This window comes from Pleuronectes platessa, chromosome 2 (assembly GCF_947347685.1).
Source record: "Pleuronectes platessa chromosome 2, fPlePla1.1, whole genome shotgun sequence".
NCBI classification, from domain to species: Eukaryota; Metazoa; Chordata; class Actinopteri; order Pleuronectiformes; family Pleuronectidae; genus Pleuronectes; species Pleuronectes platessa.
The window spans coordinates 17,240,831-17,264,997 of NC_070627.1; the positions used below are offsets into that span (position 1 = coordinate 17,240,831).

A 24,167-nucleotide genomic window follows, 5' to 3' on the forward strand; every position below is an offset into this window, starting at 1 on the left:
ATTTCCTCTCACTGCCACAAACCAGGAAGCCGAGCTTGTGAATTTGTGTCATAGGTGCGGTTTCCCCAAAAGATGAAGACATGATCTTTTCTAGTAATCACAATACCCATTGACAATAATGAGTTAAAGATCTTGTCATCGCAACACAAAGGTGGAGTAACTGTGATCACATATGTAATAATAGAAAAATGAGCAGTGAGTAGTTTTCCAGTAAATGCAAAGCAAGTAGAGATAACATCATTTGTTTTGTTGTGGGTACAAAGTACTATATAACATATTTGACTCACTTTAAAATCGAGGAATATTCTGACATTTAGAAATATTCATATCATTTGGTTTAAAGATGGTTGCTTTCACTTTGTGGGTGATTTATTACAAGTATTTAATGCAGCAGTTTCTTTTTAGGAATCCCAACATTTTTGGGTTGTGGACCATTAAAACAAACCCATATTTATTATTATGTAACCTTTTACAGTTTTAACATGTTTATTATACATTTTACATAAGCATTACTATTAAAAGTATTTCATTTTTAATTTATTAACAAATGACATATTTTCTGCAAAGAAGTTTTACTTCAATTTGTTTTTTTAAGTCAGACTTTCTGATAACACAAACAAAAAGACATTTTAATAAAAACATCATTTTAATTGTGTGTGTGTGTGCGTGCGTGCGTGCGTGCGTGCGTGTGTGTGTGCGTGTGTGTGTGTGTGCGTGTGTGTGCGTGTGTGTGTGTGTGTGTGTGTGTGTGTGTGCCTTTACCAAAGCCACCACCATAGTTTCCAGGTGACACCATGTCTAATGCTGTGTGTTTGATGGTATGATCCGACTCGTGCTCTGTCTGGAACAACATTTACCAGAAGCAGGATTCACTCACACAGAGTTCCTTTGAGGGACAACTATTAAACACAGAAGTCGACTGTGAGCTTGTTCCCGGTGATGACCGGCCGCAGTGCACTGGGTATGGATGAGGTCATGATGGCTGAAAGAAAACAGTTCCCTGTTTCCATGTTGCTGCTGAGATCCTGTAAAAACAAGAGATGACGAGCAGCCAACTATTTTAAAGGCTGAGGTTAGATGATCAACTTCACAATAATTTTTTGTTTGTTGAAATTTTCTTCTACCCCAATGGCAATGAACAAATAAAAAGCTGTGTTTGCAGAACCTTGCAACCGCTGCTCCATCCCTTGATTGCTGCCTTGGCTCCAAATGCACAAGATGGCAGGGTTTATATTCCAGCTTCATTTCTGGACAGTGGAAGGAAGTGGAGTCTTCCATCTTAGTATACAGTCCATGGTCACTGCACTCGTTGTGTGTGGCCCGCACTCTAAAATGTCACAGCCAACAATACTAACGTTGGGTGTTTACGTTCATTATGATGAATTATTATTCTCTTAATCATGGTAACATTTTAATTGAGTGCTGCAGATAATATGTTGATATGTTAGTGGATAATGTTATGTCTTCTGCCGTCCTATATAAATACTCCAATATGGAAACAGTACCAGCATTAGAGAGAAAAACACATTTGTAATAAGGTACCCAGTCTGTATTAGTGAGCGCTCACCTGTGTCTCTTAAACATTTGGGAAGACGTAGGTTTTCAGGAATTGCCAGCTGGCTGGTGTTGACACTGTAGAGCCAGATGGCACATGTGAACACCTGAGAGGCTGCCCGGCGGCTCGCAGTGGAATGAGCCTCGGACTGAACATGTGCTTTTGTGCTTTAGAAATTGTCCTTAATCATGGATGGATGCCCTCGATCATTCATTACCTACATTACAGACTCGTTGATTTGCTTAAATGATCTAATTGTAGTGGAGAAACAAACTTAAAAAGGACATGGCAAAAACAAACTTCATGTCAAGAAAAGAAGCTCCAATTGTTACTTGTTTATTATCGATGATTGTTTCTGTTCTGGTCTCAGAGTTCACATATCAGTTGTGGTATAGAGTTCAATTTCCATAAAATCTGGTTCAAAGAAAGACATTCATTCCAATTAGTTTAAAAGTGACTCACCGTTAACAGGTTTTACATTTGCAGGCATTAAAAACACAGAATAAATCTATGACTGGTGGAATCATTAAACCTCTGGTCATTCCTATCCTCTGAACGAACCCTGTCTAGAGACCACCAGTCAAAACAGATTGGTATGAGGCTCCCTGCAGTGTCACAGGAGCAACACAGAGAGCTGCAGAGATCCACTCAGGTATCACATCTCATACCCACAGAAACAGACAATTCATATACAACACCATCCACACAGTAGCTTGGAAGTTCAGTGGATTTTTTTAAATCTCTCTTTTCTTTGTATCCACCTGTTTCAGTTGTCTGCACCCTTACTTTTTCCAGATGGTTCTCAGTTGCGTCTCGATTTGCTTCCATTTCTTTGTATAGAAGCAGTTTGTAAATTTGAGCTCCATATAAAATTAGTCATGAGGGTAGAAATCTAATAGTCTGTGACCTGGGCTAGCAGAGACTTATTTTCAAAGGTTTTATCAAAGCTACACCATCAATATTCTTCATATTAACCATTAAATATAATATGAAAGGTTATTCGTAGAGATAAACACCGTGAAATATCATCAAACTTTGGAGTTCGCCTTAGCTCTGTTTACTTTTCTAATGTCTTTCAGCTTGTTGAACTTCATTGTATTAGTTCACTCTTATCTCCATCATCAACCTTGTTTCCAGTAAAGACCCTATGATAAACCTCATCACTTGGATGTTATACTCAGTCAAATTGAAATTAAGAGTATTGGGATTATGGATAAAGTACGAGGTATAAGGTTAGCCACTCTGAAGCATTGGTATTTGCTGAGATCATGATTGATTCAGGTCTGACTGGCAGGCCATGAAACAAAACCACTGGACAGGAGGACGAACCAACTGGGAAATAATACACACGGAGGTTTGGACCTCCCAGCTGTGTGAAGAGTCTGTTGCTGGCAGGACAAATTTAAATACATCGCAGACTGGTATGGTAAGTCTGGTTTTGGCTACATGACTGAGGAAGCCGTTAGTTTCATTTAAAGGCCTGTTTACAAGCAAGACTCAGACCTCAAGCTCTTTCATTAGACACACATACACAGAAACACACACACAACACACACACAAACACAGATGCCGATTCAGCTGGCTTGCATTTTCCCGTACAGTCTGAGGAGAGTTACTTCTGTTTCATGGAGTCATCAATATGCAGTGAGGTTAAAACTAATAGATCCAGTAATTTTTGTCTTTTTATTCTACTTATGGCAGTAATTAATTTTTGAACCTGAATTCACAAAAAGTCATGAACATAAACTCACAGAAATTCACCTCAGAAATATGGCAGGAAATGTAATCTTCGCAAATTCTTCCATTGTTGAAAAATGGAGCTTCGGCCAAGATTATAGACACGGAACACATTTTTATTCAAATTGCCAAATCTAGTCTTTGTTCTCACGTCAAATATTTTTTCAATAAGCGTGATAACTAAAATAATAGAGATACAGAGGATTTTGTCTGTTAGTAAACTCTTCTGAGTTTTTCATAATATTGAAACGGTTTGATTATGACACAATTTCCTGAAATTTTCCCAGAGGCCCTGCACTGTACACGACATTGTGTTGATAATGCAACGCAGCTCAGAGCACTGCTCCGAGCTGTGGTTTTTCCTTTTCCCTGTGACACTTGCATTAGCTTGCTAACAAACAAAAATTAAGAGAGGCAGGGGTGGGACAGAGGGGGTGGGGGGGGGGTAGTTGTCTGTTAGAGTGGTTACAGACAGGAGATGTGGAGTATAGGGTCCACGCTGAACGTTGTGATCTATGAGCGTTGCGTGTGAGAAGAGAGTTCGGCCACTTATGGAGCCTATATCACACATTCCATATTTAACTGAGTACCAGCGCAGAGGCTCACATGTGAAACACATGCAGCTGACACACACATTCTGCTGTACCCCAGCAGTACGACATACAGCCTCATGCCACGTGTTGGGAAAGAATCCATTTACAGTCTCGAAATTACTATATGCGGTAAAACAATATGCAGCATATTACCTATATCTAAGCATCTCCTGAAACAGAAGGATGATGTGAGGCCAGGTCAAGGGCTTTACGGAGATCCATTTAAACTCAGTCAATTGAGTGTTTGATAAATCCCTCCCCTGAGCAGTGATTGTCCAATCGCCACAGATTAACAACTGCAATGAGACGTAGCCTACCTACACAGTGTTGTATACTGTAGGTATGTAAGACCCATTTTAACAAGGTTTCTCTACCAAGTAAGTTATGTTTTTGTTTGTTACTTTGAAGTATAATTCCAAAACTAGTCAACTGATTTCCATGAAATAAAATTAATATTTTATGAAATTTGGGGAGTTGGGGCAAATTCGGCATTTTATTGATTTCTCAGTGAACAATTCATGGATCTTGATGAAAAATCAGACATCTTAAGGGCACTGACAAAGTGTACATGTTGGTACTGAGCGATTCAAAATCCAGATCTAGTGAATTTGAATATCAGACAGAAACATTAAAAAGTCGGCTTGACTTCTTTTTAACTCATGGTTACATAATGTTTGTTGCAAGATTACGATGAACAATTCTGCCGGCGGCAATCTTGAGAAGCCTCCTTCTGTCTGCAGCTGAAACCAAGAACCCATTGTTTAAAACAATTACTGAGATCTTTGAAAGGTAAACATGCCGCCGTTATCACAGTAAATTACACGTTTAGTGTAAGAAAATTTCACAGGCGTGGCAACAGTCAACAGTTAACTCAATCCCAGTGAAAGTGATGCAGATACAAACAAACAAAGGTGTGCGTTGGCTTCATATAAAATACTGCAACTAATCTCGTTGAAGCAAGATGTATATGCTGCTCCCTGTATTATGAGAGCACTGCTGTGTACGATATTAACAGTTTCAGTTGGTGTAAGTGTTAGGTGTTTTTATTGGGTGACAGGGAAAATGTTTCAGACAGTCCACAGTTCACAGGATAGACTCGCTTCATCGTGGTTGTGGTTTGAGAGGTGCACTAAACATCACAGTACAGAAAGACAGAAAGATATCTTCAGCCATTCTGTAAAATAACAAAGGTCTATCATTTTAAGTCCTCTTATAAGAAATAGAAAGTAAAAACAAATAGTGCGTCAGATCATTGTGAGTCAGCAGTGCATGAGCTGAAGCCTGTCTGAGCTGGAAAGTGTTTGAATTAATTTCATTATAGAAGATTTGAAATGGCCAGGTGGCTTCTGTCTGCAGCTTAACAATATACTAACCTCTGAAAGAACTTTGCAGCTAATAGCATGTTTGTACAATTTAATGCTGAGATGCGTCTCACAGTCATCAGCCGCCTTTGGCATCCATAATACATGATGACAGAATTAAATTTCATTGATATGGTAAAGTATGAAAAGGTGAACAGTAATTATAATGATGGACAGAAACTCATTTTGCCAGCGTATAATGACAGAGATCTTTCACATTTGACTTCACAGACAAACAGAAGTCCTTCCAGCTACCTGTTGTGGTGGCGTGCACATTCTTGGCCAGGTTCTAGGTGTGTAGCTTACAGCAACAATCACAGCAACTGAAAAAAACTGCACACTTCATTTTTGGCAGATTAAAGAAGCAGAAAAGTGTCTGTCATGTTCCCATAAACATCCTGCAATGTTTGACGGAATAACAAAGCTGTTGTATATGTGTAATACAGCCGTAAAACATTTCTTGAAATCAAAAAGTGATTTACGAGAAAATAATTGTAAATAATTTATAAAAAAGTTTGAAAATGAACAGGGTAGGGACAATACGTATTCTGTAGACAATTGGTTTAATGAAAAACTGCTAGTGTTTTTGCAAGGAGGGCGTCCAAAGCCCCAGGATTTGGAGTTGACTTTGTCGATGAGAAAGTGGGCGAGGCCTGCAGAACACATGTATGTATACATGCTGCAGGAGCTTGTGTCATCCTGTTGCTGTGGTGAAACAGATTAGAAAGTCGTAAATGTTGAGGAGATTATTAGTAATTCCTGTAGCTGTGCTTCCTCTGGGAACAGTTCTGGCTGAAGATCATGCACGCATCCTTCAAATTAAACAGCTCAATCAACCATATCACTATGCAGATGACAGAACATGCCGTTCTTGGAAAGTCCTCCGCATATTATACACATCAAGTGTATTACGCAGGTTTTCTGCCTTATAAATATCTCTTCTTGAATCAATAGGTTGAATTCAGCCCTGAAATCCAGAGCACTGACATTCACGCATCTCTGTCCAGACCCTGTGGATCAGCAGCAGGCTGAGCAGTTACATTCCACACGACATGTGACTCAGTGTGAAGCCAAACCACACTGTGTTAAACTCAAAGCTTAGTTACTGAAGCTCTGATGGACAAAAAAGGAAAAATATAATATGTGTAATTTTGTTGTTCCTGGGATGACTGAGTATCTAAGTAGAGCCATGAGACGATGGCCTGTGACAAGCTGTGTCCCATGGAGAGGCCCCAAGTCATATGAGGCCTTGGAGACTATTTCATCAGCCGATATTCAAAACATGACAATCTACTCAATTCAATTCCTTATACTGCTGTGTTTGATTTATTGGTGTCTACGTTGTTTGACATTTTGGTTGTCTTGACTATCGGCTCTGATGTCAAGTTCAACTCAATGTCAAATTCTCCTGACCTGGCATATTATGATGTTTTCACTATGTATTGGACTCAGTTGTCTAATAAATTAGCATTAAAAAGTCCTAAAAATGTCATTAAAGTTCTTTATTAGTATAAGTAATTATATAAGAATAATAATAATAATATCAATAGAAAAAATAACCACTAGGAAAGGTCAATCTAAACAGGTAAGTTTTTTAAAGTTTTTAATTGTGTCTCAAAAGATGTGTTACATTACATGACTCAGCATTGTGCGCTTTTGGATTTCTGTTTATTCCTCCAGTTAATGTTGTACATATATGGAACGCCTACAGAAATTAAACTAAACATATATCTCAGCATGTTTTTCAATGAATTTAAACCAATAAACTTCAAACACAATAACATACAGAAATGTATGTTATTTTGTTTGAAGTTTATTGTATGTATGTATAAGGAGTGGACGTAGGGGTACAATGTTCCACATATTGTCTACGGAGGCCTATACATGTGTAATTTTCACAATAAATATTACAGATGCATATTGGACACTGTGACCTATTAATGCTTTATAATTGGTATTTTTATGATACAATTTGAGCAGCCACTGCAACAATTCCACAAGAGATCAATCAAAATAATAAAACTAATAATAATAAAACTGAAAATGATGTGACACAGACTCTGCTGCTGACAGGCCTCCCCTGTTCTTTAAGTGTTACACTATTTGTCTGCCACCTCTGGAGAAACAGCACTGCAGCCACAGACTGAGCCTGTCACAGCCTTTTGTGGCAGACCACCTCATTCAGGGAATTGCTTTAAGTTGCAGTTAATCTAATTCAAAACGTTTTAAATGTCTTGGTCTGATTCTTTTCTGTTGACATTACATTCTGGACATGATATGTGCAGCATTGAAGTTAATGGGCACTTTATTTCCAATGATGTCATCTTGTGCGGAAAAAACTTTTTACAGAGAAATTAGGTTGCTGCAGGAACTGAGTCATTGAATGGTGTCATTGCAGCCTCTCTTAAATGGGAGCAGAGAAGATGAGGGAGAAACAGCAACACGTATCGGTTACATATTCATGATTTTTTCTCTCTGTCCTCTTTGTTGAAGTATTTGTTCTTGTCTTAGTTAAGACCAGTTATTTGATGCAGCTGAGCTCAGTCTTCCAAACCAAGAATAGAATAGGAGACAGTAGAAAAGTGGAAAGAGAAAGAACATGAAGGAGAATGAAGGAGCCCCACATACGTACACGTGTGTTTGAGACTTTGCCCAACATGTGTTCGCCTCATTATCTTTCTGCTGCTGCTCACTCTGCAAGAATGCAAGCCAGCAAACACATGTCCATCACCTAAACCCCAGGGACACACACACACACACACACACACACACAAGCGCACACACACACATTTACACTGTGTTAATAAGAGTCCTACACAGCCCCACTTTCTGAAGTTTACTGATGCTGGAGAAAAAAAACCTCCTGGACATTTCCCTGACACAGGAAAGATGCCATGTAGTCGTCGGAGAAAGGATGCTAATGAAAAACACATGACTGGATCTGTGTGCAGTCATCTAAACAATAGCGAGTGGGTGGGAGACAAATGAGAGATGCAATTACAGCTGTGCTTTCCTCCGGAGAGGTCCAGCGTTCCCAGTATTTCTCACAGGATCCTGACATGTTTCTGCATACATACAAATATGCAAACAAACCTGCATGCACACTTGTTTTTTGATGTTTTGGAGGCGAACCCTCACATGCTCGTGCTCTGCTGTGAGAGCACAACATAACAGACACAGAGTGAACACATGAAAGAGGCTGCGGGCTTCCAGAAGGAGTTAAGATTAAATCTCTCTGGCCCTGAGCCGAGCAGAGGGGGAGAAAGAAACACTGTGACCTTCAGAGGGAACAAACCCAACAGGCTGCCTTGTCCACCAAATGAGAGAGAGAGAGAGAGAGAGGGAGGGTAGGGTTAGTAACGGAGAGAAACAGAGGAAGAGAGAGAGAGGGAGGGAGAGAGAGAGAGGGCTAGGACAAGAGTGAGAGAGGCAGAGAGACGAAAAGACTCAAAACTTGTGACTTTACAAAGCAGGGCAGGTACCAGAGGCAGGTAAGAAACTTTATTAATGGTTTTTGATGAAAAACAGACAATAAAATGAGAATCTAGAATGTGTTTGTGTGGGAAACAAAAAGAAGCAGAAAGAGTAATGTGTGTGTGTGTTTGTGTGTGTATGTGTGTGTGAGTGTGCGTGTGTGTGTGTGTCTTTTGGACTGAGGTAGAATCCTGGCACAGGTGGTTTGTTTCTATAGAAACCCTGTGCCTTACAAAGTGGTACTCTGTCCTCAGAGGAGCTGCTGCGCACTAGGATTCTTACATTTTTCTCCACTGCACGTTTCCCATCAGTGAGTGAGGAGAGTTGCTGCTGCAGGGTAATTGAAATATGAAGAGACAGTAGGCTCTGGTTAAAAAAAAAATGTCATACTTTGGCTGCTGCAGAAGGATCTTCATTTTTAGAATTTTTTTTTTTTAAACCACAGGTACACACTGATTAACTGTATTTTCAGTGTGTTAAACATTTAAAGTGCTAGACTCAGTGTAGTGTGCATGAGTCTAGTTTAAACTGGCTGATGATGAGGACAAAGAAGCAGTGATGACAGTTTCCAGTCAGGCAGGAGACCAGACGTCTGCAGGAGCCTGACGGTGCAGAGCTCTGTGTTTTCTTTTCCATCTCTCTCAAGTTCATTTGGATTATAATAATTATATTTCTCTTAATTCACCATTTTTCTCAGAGCACCTTATAACCCTCTCAGTGCACACCCAGCTGTAGATCCAGTCTACAGCTGCACGGCCTGCGCCACTGCCACACCCACATTAGGAAATGTTTTGGCACCAGAAGTATCTTCTGGTGAGGATTTTTCCGATAGGAGGACACATACTGTACATCTATCACTGGTGCATTGCAGAACTGACATAAAATACACTACATCCCTGTTGTTTATGAGCCATAACATGTAGAACACACTGTAATTGTTGACAGAAATATTGAGTCACAATGTCTAAGCTCCGTGGTGCTTGACCTTACTCTTATTCATTCTTTTTTTAAACTCTGGTAATTATCTTTGGTTTAAAGAATGACTCAAGCAATTCTGCAAGAATTGGAAGAAACTGGAAGGAGCTTATCTTCAAAGAGTTAGTGGCGACAGAGAGCTTTGTTTCACTGGCTGCTTCTCAAGAGGAATAATCTTCATCTCCTGATAGAAAGGAACATAAAGAACAGTTGCGATATGGACAATTGACATCAGAGATAATAACATATTTGACAGCACTTAAAAAGGGCTTGTTAAAAAAAACAGCAGTCATTAAAAAAAATCTTTAATTATGATATTTTTGGTCTTTGATGTAAAGAAGCTGCGATGAAAACAATTGTAATGACAAGAAATTAAATATAATTTAAATTTCAAGGCAATTTTGAACCATGGTCTTTAACTTTAGTCAAAAAATGTGAGATTTCCATTTAAGATCATCTAAAATCTAATCTAAACTGTTCCGCAGACGAGGTTCCAAATGAAATGTTGAACTTGGATACAGCTGCTGAAAAAACAATTCCACCATAGGGTCCATTGAGGAGCAGCATCAGGAGATGGTCCAGGTCTCATGGAAACTGAGTATTGGAACTAGAGATGTTAAAATATAGTTATAATGGTTTCATGACAACTGGACAAAACTAGCTAATGATGATTATCTGCTCTAACTAAAGCAACAGAGGCTGGACTGTTTGCTCTGGTGTGTGAGCCAAAGTGACACCGGACCTGCAGAGATTTAGTCCAAAGAATCTCAGAAATCTCAAGAATCAAGAGCAGTTCTCCCACTGATATGTTGATTTACTTATTGGGGACACGAATAGTAGACCAGTGAGGTGGCCTTCTCTGTCTGTAAGTCTTTAGTTGCATGCTGGACTGCTGGGAGGAGAGAGCTGGTTCTGGTTTTGAGCGAGGGGCTGGGAGGTTCTAAGTGGCTGAGAGGGAAAAGGAAGGGCAGTGCCAGGGATCACTGTCAGAGAAAAGTTCAGATATGTTTTTCCAGGCGGGACAGTTTCTGGCTCACAGCTTCATTCCTGCCCCGTGATTCATGTGCAATGTTTATCGAACTGGCCAGACGCTGTTTTTACATGGAGCAAAGTGATTGGAAACTACTGGAGCCTTTGTGACGCCACACGACATCTAGTGTGCCTCAATCATTATGCATTTTGACAGCTGTGTGGTGGCTGTTTACAATTGTTTTTTGCTCACGAGGTACAAAGAAACAAACACACCGATTTATTTTGGATGATACAAAAAGTCTGGGATTGAGAGATGGCAGCAGCACAGGAGCTGAAAGGAAAATCAAAAGAATGTATCTGGTATTTATATGGAAGAGTCTTGATATAATAAGGCAAACATCTGGAGCTGTGTGTGTGTGTGTGTGTGTGTGTGTGTGTGTGTGTGTGTGTGTATGTGTGTGTGTGTGTGTGTGAGTACACATACTATTGTGTGTGTGTGCATAATAACCTTCTATTCTCTCCTGGCCAAAGTAAAAAATGCTAAACTCCCTATTTCCACAACTCTGAAACACTAAGTCAGAATGACAAGATATTCCTGGATAAAAATAACATGTGCCCGTTTGCAATCGTAAGTATACACGATTGCAAACTTATAATAAAGAGTTATGTTTTAAAATAAAGATCCTTCGGTCTTGTTGGGATTTTTTCCAGTTTCCTTTGGGCCTCTCCTCAGTCAAAGAGCTTGTACCTTGCAGACCTGCAGTCTTCCCCTGCACAGCTCTCCCTCTGGACAAGTGCTGACAATAGAGCCTTTATCCCCAAACTTTTCCTCCACTGCCTCATAAGTACTAATTTCCTGTATCAGTCTCAGCCCCTCCTGCACTGACTAAGACAAATCACTCTACCCCAGACTTTCCCTCTAACACTCCATCTAGCTCAAATTACCAAACTACAAACCAAATATCTGAGACTGTATTTATTCATCATTATCTATTCACTCACGTGTCATTTGTACTTCTAAATTAATTACCAGACTAATCTCTTAGGCTTTAAATCTTAATTAACTTCCTAAGGTCATTGCTGGAAAAACTGTATCTATTCTTTTGTAAGGGCATCATCAGACAGCAGTATTTGATGTTAAAATAAAAGTGCAGATGGGTCAACACATAGATTTACAAACCTGCAATCAATATTTTCATGGTTCAAAAGCAAAACACACCTGCTTTTTGTTTGACTTGATACTACAGTTTCAGCCAGTTCGGCCCTGAAAATTCTTTAGCTCATCACAAATTGAACGAAACACAGCAGAGCTCGGGAATATTTTTAGCAGCAAATCCCAAAAATATTTCCCGGCCCTTTCCCAGAATTGGAACCATACAAAATACAAACAGCTGTGTACTGAAGTTGTCAGTGTGAACTGAACAGAGTCATTTGTCTTGGTCTGCACTGAACCTCTAAACGCCTCCTAATCAAATGTACATATTAGTCTGTACTGGATACGAGCTCCCACATAGAGCGAGAGACCGAAAACGACCAATTTGTTTAAGTTGTCAAATAGTATTGGTTAACCAGCAGATCCAAAGTGACAGGCTGTGTGTCGTGACTTGGAGTAGTTCATACAGTCTGACATGAACTACCTCTGTTTTGTGCTCTGTTGTAGGACGATGAAGGCCGGCACGGGACTTTTCTCTGCATTGGCTCTGTTCCTCCTAATTGGGGCAGTGTTCACCCAGAGACCTCGGCCAAGGAAGCCCACCAGGCGTCCAGCCATCAGCAGGAAACCTTCGGTCCTCAAGCCTGCTGTACCGGCAGAGCCAGAGCCCCAGGAGCCCACAGATTTCCCCCCACCTATCCTGGGCCCACCCTCATCTTATCCTGACTGTCCCCGAGAGTGTTCATGCTCCCCAAGCTACCCAAATTCTCTCAACTGTGAGAACCGGAACATCCGCGTGATCCCTCTCATCCCATCCAGAAGCCACTACTTGTATTTGCAGAATAACTACATCTCGGAGGTGACGGCAGAGTCATTCGTCAACGCCACAGAGATCCGCTGGGTCAACTTGGCAAACAATCGCATTCATCGCATAGACAAACAGGTCAGGAGAGTTTTCACGATTCATATTTAGGATTTCAAAATAACAAATCATCATCTAGAAATTCTTTATGTATCTCTCATGCAGGTATTTGAGAAGATCCCGGCACTGCTCTATCTCTATGTGAACCGGAACCAGCTAAAAGAAGTGCCAGCAGGCCTCCCAGCCAGTCTAGAGCAACTCCGCCTCAGTAAGAATCGCATTTCAAAGATACCAAGTGGTGCCTTCAGCAAGATGGGGAACCTGACCCTCCTCGACTTGTACCACAACCAGGTAAACCTCTATTACTACTTTGACGTTCAGCTGTAAGTAGCGACAACCACCGGCATCTCCAGAGGAAATATTAGTGTGTAACTGATATTTTTCTCCCAAGTTGAGTGATAGTGGCCTGGGAAAGAACACGTTCAAGGACCTGAAGAGCCTCATGCAGCTCAATCTTGCCAACAACATCCTGAAGAAGATGCCTGATGGCGTACCCAGTGGCCTCATTCAGCTTTTCCTCGACAGGAACCGTATCGATGACATCCCAAGGCAAGTATGCACTGCGAACATTTTCACAAAGCTTATGAAAACTCATACAAACACACACTGCATATATTATAGTATGTGTTGTGGCTTTTAAGTCATTTTGATAGTACACAAACTTATAAAGAAAATGGCGACACTGTCATTGCCACAGCGCACCCGGATTGCATGTATAACTCCGGTGTACCAGGGAGGAGCCCTGGCAACATGCTTTGGGGAATATCACACACAACTTGCCATCCATAAAACTTTTATGGATGTTTTAATGGGCCACTGAGAGGGGCGGTTATTGTCCTGGTGCTGCCGCTGGTCAGTCTGACTGGGATAAAGAGGGCTGGACACGGCTCTACAATGAAGCAACGGCCCAATATTTTGTGTAAAAAAATAAGATCATTCCCAAACTCTTGTGCGACAAATATAGTGCATTTTGTCTATATTAAGTAGCAATGCTCACAGTGTATGCATCTCCCCTCAGATGTTTTTCATTGTTTTTTTAATGTTAGGTTCATAAAAAATGTCACAACAATAAAAAATATGCATCATATTTATGAGAAATCCTATAACAATAATCAACCTTGTCCGTCAACGTTGTGCTTTGGCTTCTGATGTTATCGTTTTCTTTTCCGTCAGCTTCCTAACAAATGTATTTGTGTACCACTGTCCATTGAGAGGATCAAGCCACAACTTGTATCGATAACAATAATACAAATGTAGGGGGATACTAAGAGCACCCGAGAGCATCGTTAACATTGTGTTGCTTTAAATCTCACAACTCTTTCTGTCTACTGTTCTTTCCTTCAGAGATTACTTCAAAGGCTTCACTCACCTGGCGTTTGTGAGGCTGAACTACAACCAGCTCAGTGATAAAGGAATTCCCAAGGCTGTGTTCAACGTCTCCTCCCTGCTGGACCTGCAGCTGTCCCACAACCAGCTCTCTTCTGTTCCACTCATCAACAGTCACCTGGAGCACCTGCATCTCAACCACAACAGCATCGAGAGTAAGTCCGACTGCATCCTCAGAATATGTGGGAGTTTGTGGAAATATATCCATGTCACGATAAGTTGAGACATGAGAACAACACTGATCTTTAAAAGACATGTAAAGCTTCACAAGTCAATAATTCTATGTCAACAATGGTTCCAATGATGATTTGCGATGCGAGAAGATCATAGTAACGACCCTGCAGAGAATTACTGCCTGACTCTTCCCCTGAGCTCTGAGGAGCGTTTTAGCATCTTTCAGCTCATGTATTTATTTTTCCAGCCAACAGTCATAGCTTGGATTCCCTCCCCTTGATGAAAGGTAAAATAAATCAAACAGGAGAGTAACTGAGATGTTAATAGATCACAGTCTTACACAAACAGTATTTAATGTACATAAAGCTCTGCTGTGTACCAGACCTCCTAAACTGAAAATCCGTTCACACATGTTTTTACATCTGGAATTGTTTATAAGGAGTTATTTGACTTAGTGTCCCATAAACCTCAATAACCAAGTGCATTTAAGTGGTTCAGTCTAAGTTTAACCCGAATCTTGAATCTCTATGTAATGTAAAGACGTTGTTGCACCAAATTTTGCATCACAAAAAATATTTTCATCTTATTTTGGATTAGTAAACGGGTTGTTTGGTTCAGGCTCACTGCTCAGATAAAGTAAGCAGCTATGAAATTGTAAATTTAACAAATTAGCAAAGCAGCTATTTCCTCCAGGAGTGAGTGGAGACCAAAACAGAGTGAAAAATACCTTTTTGCTTGTTTGAAGAGAAACAACATTTGAAGTCTTGACATTCAGACTGTGTGTGTTTTCCTCACAGGCATCAACGGCACTTTGATCTGCCCTAACGGACTGCAGGGCGAGGTCATTGATCACAACCATGGGCCCAAACTAAGGTACGTCACAGGAAAGCACATATTGGCTATTAATAAAACAGATTAAATAGGAAGTGATGCGTAATCTGTAACAAAGAAGCTCATTAACTAAAAGTTTTTTTAAATCACGAGTCATCATATTGGCATGTTAATAACCTGTGCTGTTGCCTCAGGTACCTGCGTCTGGATGGAAATCACCTGAGCCCCCCGTTACCCCTGGATGTCATTATGTGCTTCAGACACCTCTTCTCAATTGTCATTTAGGCCTGGGGGGACACCAACATACATAAACCACACACTTGCAAGTGTACACACATAAATCACAGACACACACACACGCACACACCTACGCACACACACACGCTCACTCAAAGAGTCATAGTGCACAAATTGAAATCAAGGAAAATCCTGCTCAGTGAAGCCTGAGGTATATCCACCTGTGCATCCCGTGGAAACGAGTTACTAAACAATGGATACCAGATGAATGAAAAAAACTGTAAAACTTTAAGTGTTTCATTGTTGTCGCATCCAGAACAATGGCCTCAGCATCTGGGCACAGTGGACATGTGGACATTGAGGGTTGTAGGTTCTTGTAGAAGTCACAGTTATTCCATCCTTTTTTGTTTATAAAAAACTAGATTGAGTAAAAGCCTGAAAAGGCAGGTACATCGACAGACACAACACATACGGAGGGAGGGCATTATGTTCGCTTGCAGATGCAATTAGAGCAGCTGCCCCGATTAAGAACCAACAGACCAGCGGTGGATGTCAGAAGAACCCGTTAAAAAACGTAACTACCATGTAGTTGAAACTGTCCCAAATGTGCCTGTGATTTTCAAGGTACTCCATGTAAAAATGTATGTCTATTCTTTTTATTCTTAGTCCTCTGTATATTATTCTTCTGTATAAAGAAGCTTTGTAAAAATAATGGAAAATAAAACTTTTTCATTCATTTCAAAGAAATGTGATTACTTTCTTACCACCCACGATCAAATGGTATCGCTGCGTCAATGGACAGGAATAAACCGCCATTATTCTGGAGGGAATAAGAATCAAAGAATGAGGTGAGACAAATTTGGTTTTAGAGGGTTTTGCTTGAAGGTTCCGTGTGGAGTGTTTGACCACTTGTTGTACTCAGAGCAATTAAAGCAAAAGCAAGACAACATACACATTTTTGTTGCTGCTATCAAGCTATTGCACTGATCAACAGTTGACATGGATGTAAACACATCAGCAGAGAATCAGTAAAAATAACAAATAATTTCTAAAACATCATCCCTTAAAAATGTTTCAGGAGAAAATCTGATTAATTCAGTGGGTTTGTAAGTCCTAAAGATTTTATACCAAATGCAAAACTGAGTTTTGAAAACACCAAAAACCCAAGGACTCCAGGATTCTGCAACTTCTACAGGTGCACCATAGAGAGCATCCTGACTGGCTGCATCACCGCCTGGTATGGCAGCTGCACCGCCCTGAACCGTAAGGCTTTACAGAGGGTGGTGAAGGCTGCCCAGCACATCACCAGGACAGCGCTACCATCCATAGAGGACCTCTACACCCAGCGGTGCAGGAAGAAGAGCAGCCGGATTATTAAAGACCCCTTTCACCCGAGCCATAAACATTTTTGCCTGCTGCCGTCTGGCCGACGGTACCGCAGCATCCGGGCCCGCACCACCAGGCTCAGAGACAGATTCATCCCCCAGGCCATAAGACTTTTAAACTCCTCTCCGTGACATATTTGCATATTTGCACTATTGTTGTTTTATTTCCTCCTCAGCTGTTTATATATATATTTAGACATATATCCTTTATTTTCTATTTTAAATTTTGATATTCTATTTTATTCTATTTTATACTATTTCTATTTTAATTTTATTTTATAGGTTGTAATTACTTGAGCATTGCTAGAAGAGAGACTGAGACTCAAGCATTTCACTGCCAGCGACTGCTTAATGTTATTGTTGTGCATTTGAAAATACAAAATCTTGAATCTTGAATCTTGAATCAATGGTTCCAAACTCAACAGTCAGGATCCCTTCAATCGTGACAAGCTAAGTCTAAGGAGTTGGGAGATGATTACAAAACATATAAGACAGAAGAAAAACAGCTGTTCATTTATTGTTCATTTGAGGAAACATGAAGGTAACATCACTATATGGTTAAAAAGGTTGCAAATCATTGACTCCACATCCATCAAATAAAAATGTAGCGTTTGTGTGTTTGTGTATGACATGAGCACAGATATGATAAACTACTAGATGCTGCAGCAACAGAATCAGAGACTGTGAGCGATTAGAAGTATGTTTAAAAAGCTCTGTGATGACCTCTACTGGTTAGACACAGGCATTCCTGAGATAGGAAGGGCTGCCAGCTGTTTTTAACTGCCGGATGCACTTTGTAGAAATAAACTTGGAAATTTTGCACTTCTCTTTTTACATATATGTTGTTACTGGTGGCGCAGCATCATAGGATTCCTTGAACAGGGGTTATACCTGTTTCCTTTCCCTGCTCGTTATTCTTCCAACTGTGAGTGAATTTTTAAGCAGTCATCCAAACATATGCTGGCCTGACAAGCAGGTGAGCAGGTCTGGCCGGAGTTTACGATAAGGACTTGTCAAACAGAAGTGAAGTCACTTCCAGAGAGAGTGCTCCTGGAGGGAAATGACAACTCCCGTGTCTCACAGTGTGTAGATCGGGCTTCAAGCAATGCACCTGACCAGTTATTACACATTCAGGAGCAGACGTTAGAAGTTAAACACAAGACAAAACTGATATCGGTGCAAAACATAGAAAAAGGAGATATCAACACCTTTTACAGGCTCATTAGCCAAATGATTTAGGACTTTGTAAGAGGAACTCTCTGCTGAATAAATTAACGATTGCAGGGTAATGACGACACTCTAATGAATGAGTCACTCTATTATTACACATCTCATAAGTGACAGTGGAGGTCAGGAAAGAGGAACTCTTTGATCACTCCTTTTCCTTTGTTTTTCCGTTCAGGTGAGACATCAGCTGGCATTTCCTTTACCTGCAAGACACTTCCTCCTCCTGTAAACCAATTTGTGCACATGTACGTGTGCAAGTGCATGTATGTGACTGTGTGAAGAGGTGCAACACCAAAATCCCCCTGGTTCCACTATAAGAGGCGACAGCATGGAGACACAGAGACACATCTTCCCCAGGACTCTTCCTCTCAGCAACACACACACAGGTGAGTTCCCAGGTGGGATGGTACCTGAGCATTGAGAGAGCCACCTGCTCGCCTCTTAGATTCTCTTAACATAGTGATGAAGAGACAGTGTTTGTCCTAAGCTTCAATTGTACATTGATTTGTTACATGGATTAACTACTGTGCTGAAAAATCAGTTTATCATCTTTGATTTTGTTTATGTAGTTTTTAAGAAATACATTTACGGATATCTGCTTCTTAGGTTTATGGATTTGATGGTTTGGTCTATATCGTATATTTTGTCAACCATTACGATTTGACTATTTGTGGTTTTGGGAATGTCTACCAGACAACACTGCAACTATGGTGTCACTCTAGGATCTCTGGGATATTCTAATGTTATTTTTTCCTATTCTTTGTTAGAATAATTCATAATTAAACTAATTCTCAGATGTCGGACATCTCTAATCTTAGACACACATAATAAATGACTGTGAATAACATATTTCCACACTTCTTTTGCCTCCAGGTAACCATAGTGATGGAGATGCTGCTCAGCTGCTCTCTCTGCCTGCTCCTCCTGCTCAGCTGTGTGAGGGAACCTGTGGAGAGCCGACACCTCCATGTGGGCAGCTGCTCTGTCGACATCCACACACACGAACTGCGGAAATATTACTCTGCCATACGATCAGATGTGGTGAGTTTAAGTGTCTCTCTCTCAAACACACACTCACTCAAAGTTCCTAATTTAAAACAAACGTTTAAAGCTACAGAAACAGCTGCTCCTTGCATCATTTACACACAAACACGCTAAAAGCATCATTGAAACGAGTCACACATGTTAGCGGACTCTTTCGAGAGTGGAATATTTGCAGGAACTTCACTAATGACATCTATTATGTTTTTATTTTCAGTTAGCAGGAGACAATGAGATTGGAGTAAAGCTTCTGGACAGATCATTGATCAAAAATGTCCCGGTGAGTCTTTGTCTTGTTTATATCAGTGAGTGATGGTTATGTGTTTTCCATCCTTACCTTTGTATCACACTATTCATATTTCTAAGACACAGACAGCTCGGAGCTATATAAACAGTATTTGAGTGTGCTATATGAGTACTGATGTATGTGTATGTCTTTATCAGGAGGGACAGAAGTGCTGCTTCCTGCATCTTCTGCTGCGTTTCTACGTTGAGCGAGTGTTCAGCAACTACGCGTCCTCACATCCACAGCATCGGCGCAGCTCCAGCACTCTGGCCAACGCTTTCGTCATCATCAGAAAAGATATACATAAATGTGTAAGTTACTTGCTCAATAATAAAGCCAGATTTTTTTATAATTTTAATAAGTTGACATTAATTAAGGTAATAAATGTGCTCTGCTCTTTTCAGCACTGCCACTGTGAGGAAGCAACCCAGAGAACAATCGACTCCCTCCATGCTGAGTTTATCAAGGTATGTAGTGTCTGAAATAACTCAGTAATAAACAGTGGACTGCAGAGGGTGCTAGAGTGCAAGCTCTACATGTATGTGCGTGTAGAGAAATTAAGCTGCTTTTCAGCAGCTGTAAATCTAAATTGCATCGGTTATAATCTAAAAATGTATAATATAATATAATGCAATATACATAATATCTTATAACATCATATAATATCATATTTGAGTTAAGGGTCCTAAGAGAACTGCCATTTATTATATTTTTCTTAAAGTATATGGAATTGTTTCAACCAACTCTACTCGTTTTCTCCCCGATTCTCTCGGAGCAGCTCCAGGCGAACGAGGGAGCCCAGAAGGCCATGGGAGAGCTGGACACTGTGCTGGAGTGGCTGGAGCGCCTGAGCCAGAATGCACACTCATGATGAGACACAAACTCGTGACGAGACACAAACTCCTGATGAGACACAAACTCCTGATGAGAGTGAATCCCCGAGCTGCCCCCAAAACTGAAACTTCACATCTGTGCCTCTATTTTGTATTTTAAATATGTGTTTCTATTTTATTTCCGATGCCATGCGGGCTGTATTATTTATAGGGAGCTAGACAGAAATGTTTAAGTATTCATATTTATTAAAAATCACAAAGATTTCACCATATAATGTATTTGCTTCTACTGTAAAAACATATTTTTGATAATGCTTTAATTTCAACATTAATAAAAAATATCTCTCTTTTATTCTGTTTTTGGTTTTCATCACAAAAAGTTGTTCTGTGTGGACATCTGGGGGTGAATGAAAACACAGGGTTTTGAGCCAACAGAGAATAACTGTAGCAGTATCAGTGTCAGTCACAGTATCTGTTATCATCTCTATGTGGCTCATACTACTTGCGCCACCATCTTTCCAAGTAACCTGTGACTACATATAATGGTTTCTCTTTTTGTTAGAATTCAAAAAAGTGCTTTGCCTTTCAGGAAAACAAGTGACTAGTTGTCACTCACTCTTGTCACTTGACTTCCATGCCCCTCTAAAAGCACCGTCCAGGTTCAAACCCTCTGAGTGTAACAGAAAGAGAAAGAGTTGAGCGATGGGTCACTGGACCGATCACACCCCGGCAGAGGGGAAGGCTGATCACCAGACCCTTCATCCTTCTTCCCACATCCCTAACCTCATCCCCTCCTTCCTCCTTCCCTCATCCCTACAGTCATCCCTTCATCCGCACCCCTTCAACCTACTTCCCTACCCTCATCCCTTCATCCTCCTTCTCGTATCCCTTCATGCTCATTTCTTCATCCTTCTTTCCTCATCACTTCATCCTTACCCACATCCCTTCATCCTCCTTCCTTCATCCCTACCCATACCCACCTCCCTATTCATCCTCTCTTCCCTCCTTCCCTCCATCCCTCATCCCCTTCTTTTCCGTTTGGTTTTGGTTGGGGGGGGGGGGCTGTTATAAGTTTGGGCAGAATGATACCTGAGACGGAACCACTACATCTTCACCTCAACCTCTTCACTCAACGTCCATTCATTTCTCCTCAACATCCAATGTATCAACTTCCATTCAAACCTTGAAAGCACATATCTTTGTGCCAGGGTTCTTGCTGGTGAAATGTACCTCTAGTTGCTAAAGACTTCGAATGGAAAACAAAATATAGCTTATCGGCTAAGAAGGTGTGACTAGGTGACTCATCACACAAACTCATGCTTCAAGTAACCAAACATTGCTTAATTTCTGGATAGTGGGAGGATGTGGAGATATGTCATCCATCTATACGCACGTTCTATAGTCTAACTAGCTGTAGAGAGTCGTCATGGAAAAACTGCTTTTGTTTAACCATATCATACTCAAAAGCATTGGGCAGATCTAAAAAAAAAGTGCAGCACCCATGACGAGTGCTCAGTTGACGCTCTTCCGCTGATCAATGAGCAGCAGCAGCAGCGTGGTGATCAGACAGGAGGGTTATACTCTCGCTTTATTTGTTCACACAAATCAGGTTCTACCCAGATTCACATCTCAACATCAGTCGACCAGGAACCTAAAACAACATGTGAACAAATATCCATGAAACTATTAGCATTGAGATATTAAACATCAGCATTCAGATGTTTAAGATCAAAGGAAAACATGAGCTGTCGAGATGAGCAGCGGTTACATAAGTGTGGTTAACACCCTCTCAGGCACATCTGGGAATGGCCTTATGTACGCATGTGCCTACGCACGTTCATCCAAACGCACACCAAAACAGTGTGGAAATAATGTGTTTTCGAATCGAACTGAAATGACTTCAGCTACTCAGATTGACATTACTAAGAATACACAGGTCGGCCGAACTCTGTGTGCGGAGGGAATTTTCAAGTTCCATCTCCTCCCAGAAAGATACTTGGTCAGCACAAGGCCAGGGCTACTTTAGTTTGAGTTCACAGCGACACATTCATCTACTGTTGCTGGCTCAGCTCTGCAGACAGGATAAGGTTTCGGAGGAAGTCTCACGTTTTTGCCTTGAAGAGGTATTTACGGTCACATTTGCATGCCACGTGTTAATTCGCCCGTTTCCATCACAGTTGTGTTAAAAGATCTACCACAGATACACAATGGTTTTAAAGAAGTTGTCAAAAAATGTAATATTCTAATCAGCGTACAGCTCACATTTGCCATGATGTGAAAACAGGGAGGAAATGATCAAATGAAATGAGCACAGTATTCGTGTCAAGTCTGGAGGAGTCACAGATGAGACGAGAATGATGCTTTTTCTATCCAATGACATATGTCACACACACAGCATCATCTTAAATGTTGGGTGGGTGGTTGGATGTTTTAGTGTCACCCTGGTGTAATAAGATCATTGTCTTTATAACTTTATTGTTAAAAACAATCACAAGCACATTCACAATTTGTGACTATTACTTATGATCATGAACACAACAGTCGCTCGACACAAACAATAACAGAATGGACGTGTGAAGAATTCAATGCAACAAAGACAACAGGGGTAAAAGCGAAAGAGAAATGTGGTTTGTAAAGACATATGATTTCCTCTAAAGATGACACTTGCCTGTACAACCTGCACCGTGCATACACACATACACAGAAACTGTGACGCATGAGGTGGAGGAACCACAGTCAGCCGAGCAGCTTATCAGGTCCACAGGTCGATACAACCTCGCTCTGCAATTCGTAATTTAAATTCAATATGATCTGGTGCTGGTTCGGTGATTCGTGCACCAGAGATGGTTGAATCAAGTGGATCTGAGTCAGGTTTCAGGAGAAGTTCTGACTGCACACATTTCTGAACACTTGTTAGTGACATCATCAGAAACCAAGTTTAGGAGGTAGAGGGGCAGTAGGAGAGATAAAGAAGAGACAAATGGTTTGTACCTAATCATCTCTAGATCAGGCAACTTCCTCTTTCTGTTAAGTGAAACCTGCAAATAAGATGTGACTGATTCAGCTTTGGCTCTATTTCGTGGAGAAACGGAGACGGACACAGTTTCCTGGCAGATGTGGCAGAAGAAAAAAGTTTGATCAGAAGTAGCAGTGAGAGTGCACAACACTCCATTCTCATGTGGTTGTAGATCTACACTTTGCAAAGCTTTAGTACTATTGCTTGAAATTTACTAGCAACCTCCACCTTGGTAAAAAGCTTAGTTTGCTTGTTTTGTGCAGTATTACACAGACACTTTGAAACTTCGTGGAATGCAAAAAAATGTCTGACCGAGAACCTCCCGACTTTCTGCTGACTTCTCCGTCCAGTCCCCAAGAAAAAGCTAAACGTCTGAAGGAGCTGATGTGAGAGCACTGCAGACGATCCTCTTCAGGAGTGAGTGGGCGTGTTCATGATATTTCTATCACACAACACATAAATCAAATATATCAAGATGAAAAAGCATTACATCCATAGATGACAAGATTCTGCCTTCGCCTGCTGCACAACCCCTCACCTGAATGCTCCAGAGATGTGTGTGTTGTAGCGGAGATCTCTTGCTGAGCTGTGAATGTCTGAAAGACAAACTCAGGACAAAGTCTTGTCGGGAGCTCTTCTCGAGGTCACGTTTGGAAACGCCTTATGATTGTGTACAATTGCTGTGAGTTCTTTGAATGTTGGGCTTTGGAGGAGGTACGCGCGCTACTGAGTGCTATTCTGGTTTATTTCCCTTGTCAGCAGGTTTGTGCAAAAGATAGTGAAGGAATTTACAGAGGGAAGAGAATTTAATGTTGATGTTAATCTGATTAAAGGAGCAGATGCAGCAGTTTTAAAAAACTTTTTTTAACATCCTGAAATGGGGACTTTTTCCTAAATTTCCCAGGAAGTAATTTATTGAAATAAGATGCATTTGGTGTTGAGCTGTGTGAGTTTGTACAATGTGTCCCAACTCGGCCCCAAGATGCTGGTGACATGCACCCAGGTCTGA

At 40.7% G+C, this 24,167-nt stretch overlaps 2 protein-coding genes across 2 annotated transcripts; both read left to right on the forward strand.

Moving 5' to 3' along the window:
- The first annotated feature begins 8,570 nt into the window (after window positions 1-8,570).
- On the forward strand, window positions 8,571-16,107 carry prelp (proline/arginine-rich end leucine-rich repeat protein). The gene is made up of 7 exons (XM_053438207.1): window positions 8,571-8,737; window positions 12,328-12,763; window positions 12,848-13,033; window positions 13,134-13,291; window positions 14,087-14,283; window positions 15,100-15,175; window positions 15,328-16,107. The coding sequence occupies exons 2-7, from the start codon at window positions 12,332-12,334 to the stop codon at window positions 15,416-15,418; spliced, it is 1,140 nt and encodes a 379-aa protein (XP_053294182.1). The 5' UTR covers window positions 8,571-8,737; window positions 12,328-12,331; the 3' UTR covers window positions 15,419-16,107.
- A 2,203-nt stretch (window positions 16,108-18,310) lies between these two features.
- Window positions 18,311-20,180, forward strand: il19l (interleukin 19 like). The gene is made up of 6 exons (XM_053410812.1): window positions 18,311-18,388; window positions 18,856-19,023; window positions 19,241-19,303; window positions 19,468-19,620; window positions 19,714-19,776; window positions 20,088-20,180. The coding sequence occupies exons 1-6, from the start codon at window positions 18,311-18,313 to the stop codon at window positions 20,178-20,180; spliced, it is 618 nt and encodes a 205-aa protein (XP_053266787.1).
- Window positions 20,181-24,167: the final 3,987 nt, after the last annotated feature.

Coding starts and splice junctions, on each gene's coding strand:
- prelp (XM_053438207.1), top strand. CDS start 12,332: ATGAAGGCCGGCACGGGACTTTTCTCTGCATTGGCTCTGTTCCTCCTA. Junction 12,764..12,847: donor TTCATCGCATAGACAAACAG/GTCAGGAGAGTT, acceptor TCTCTCATGCAG/GTATTTGAGAAGATCCCGGC. Junction 14,284..15,099: donor CAACCACAACAGCATCGAGA/GTAAGTCCGACT, acceptor TTTTCCTCACAG/GCATCAACGGCACTTTGATC.
- il19l (XM_053410812.1), top strand. CDS start 18,311: ATGGAGACACAGAGACACATCTTCCCCAGGACTCTTCCTCTCAGCAAC. Junction 18,389..18,855: donor GTGAGTTCCCAGGTGGGATG/GTACCTGAGCAT, acceptor TTTTGCCTCCAG/GTAACCATAGTGATGGAGAT. Junction 19,777..20,087: donor TCCATGCTGAGTTTATCAAG/GTATGTAGTGTC, acceptor CTCTCGGAGCAG/CTCCAGGCGAACGAGGGAGC.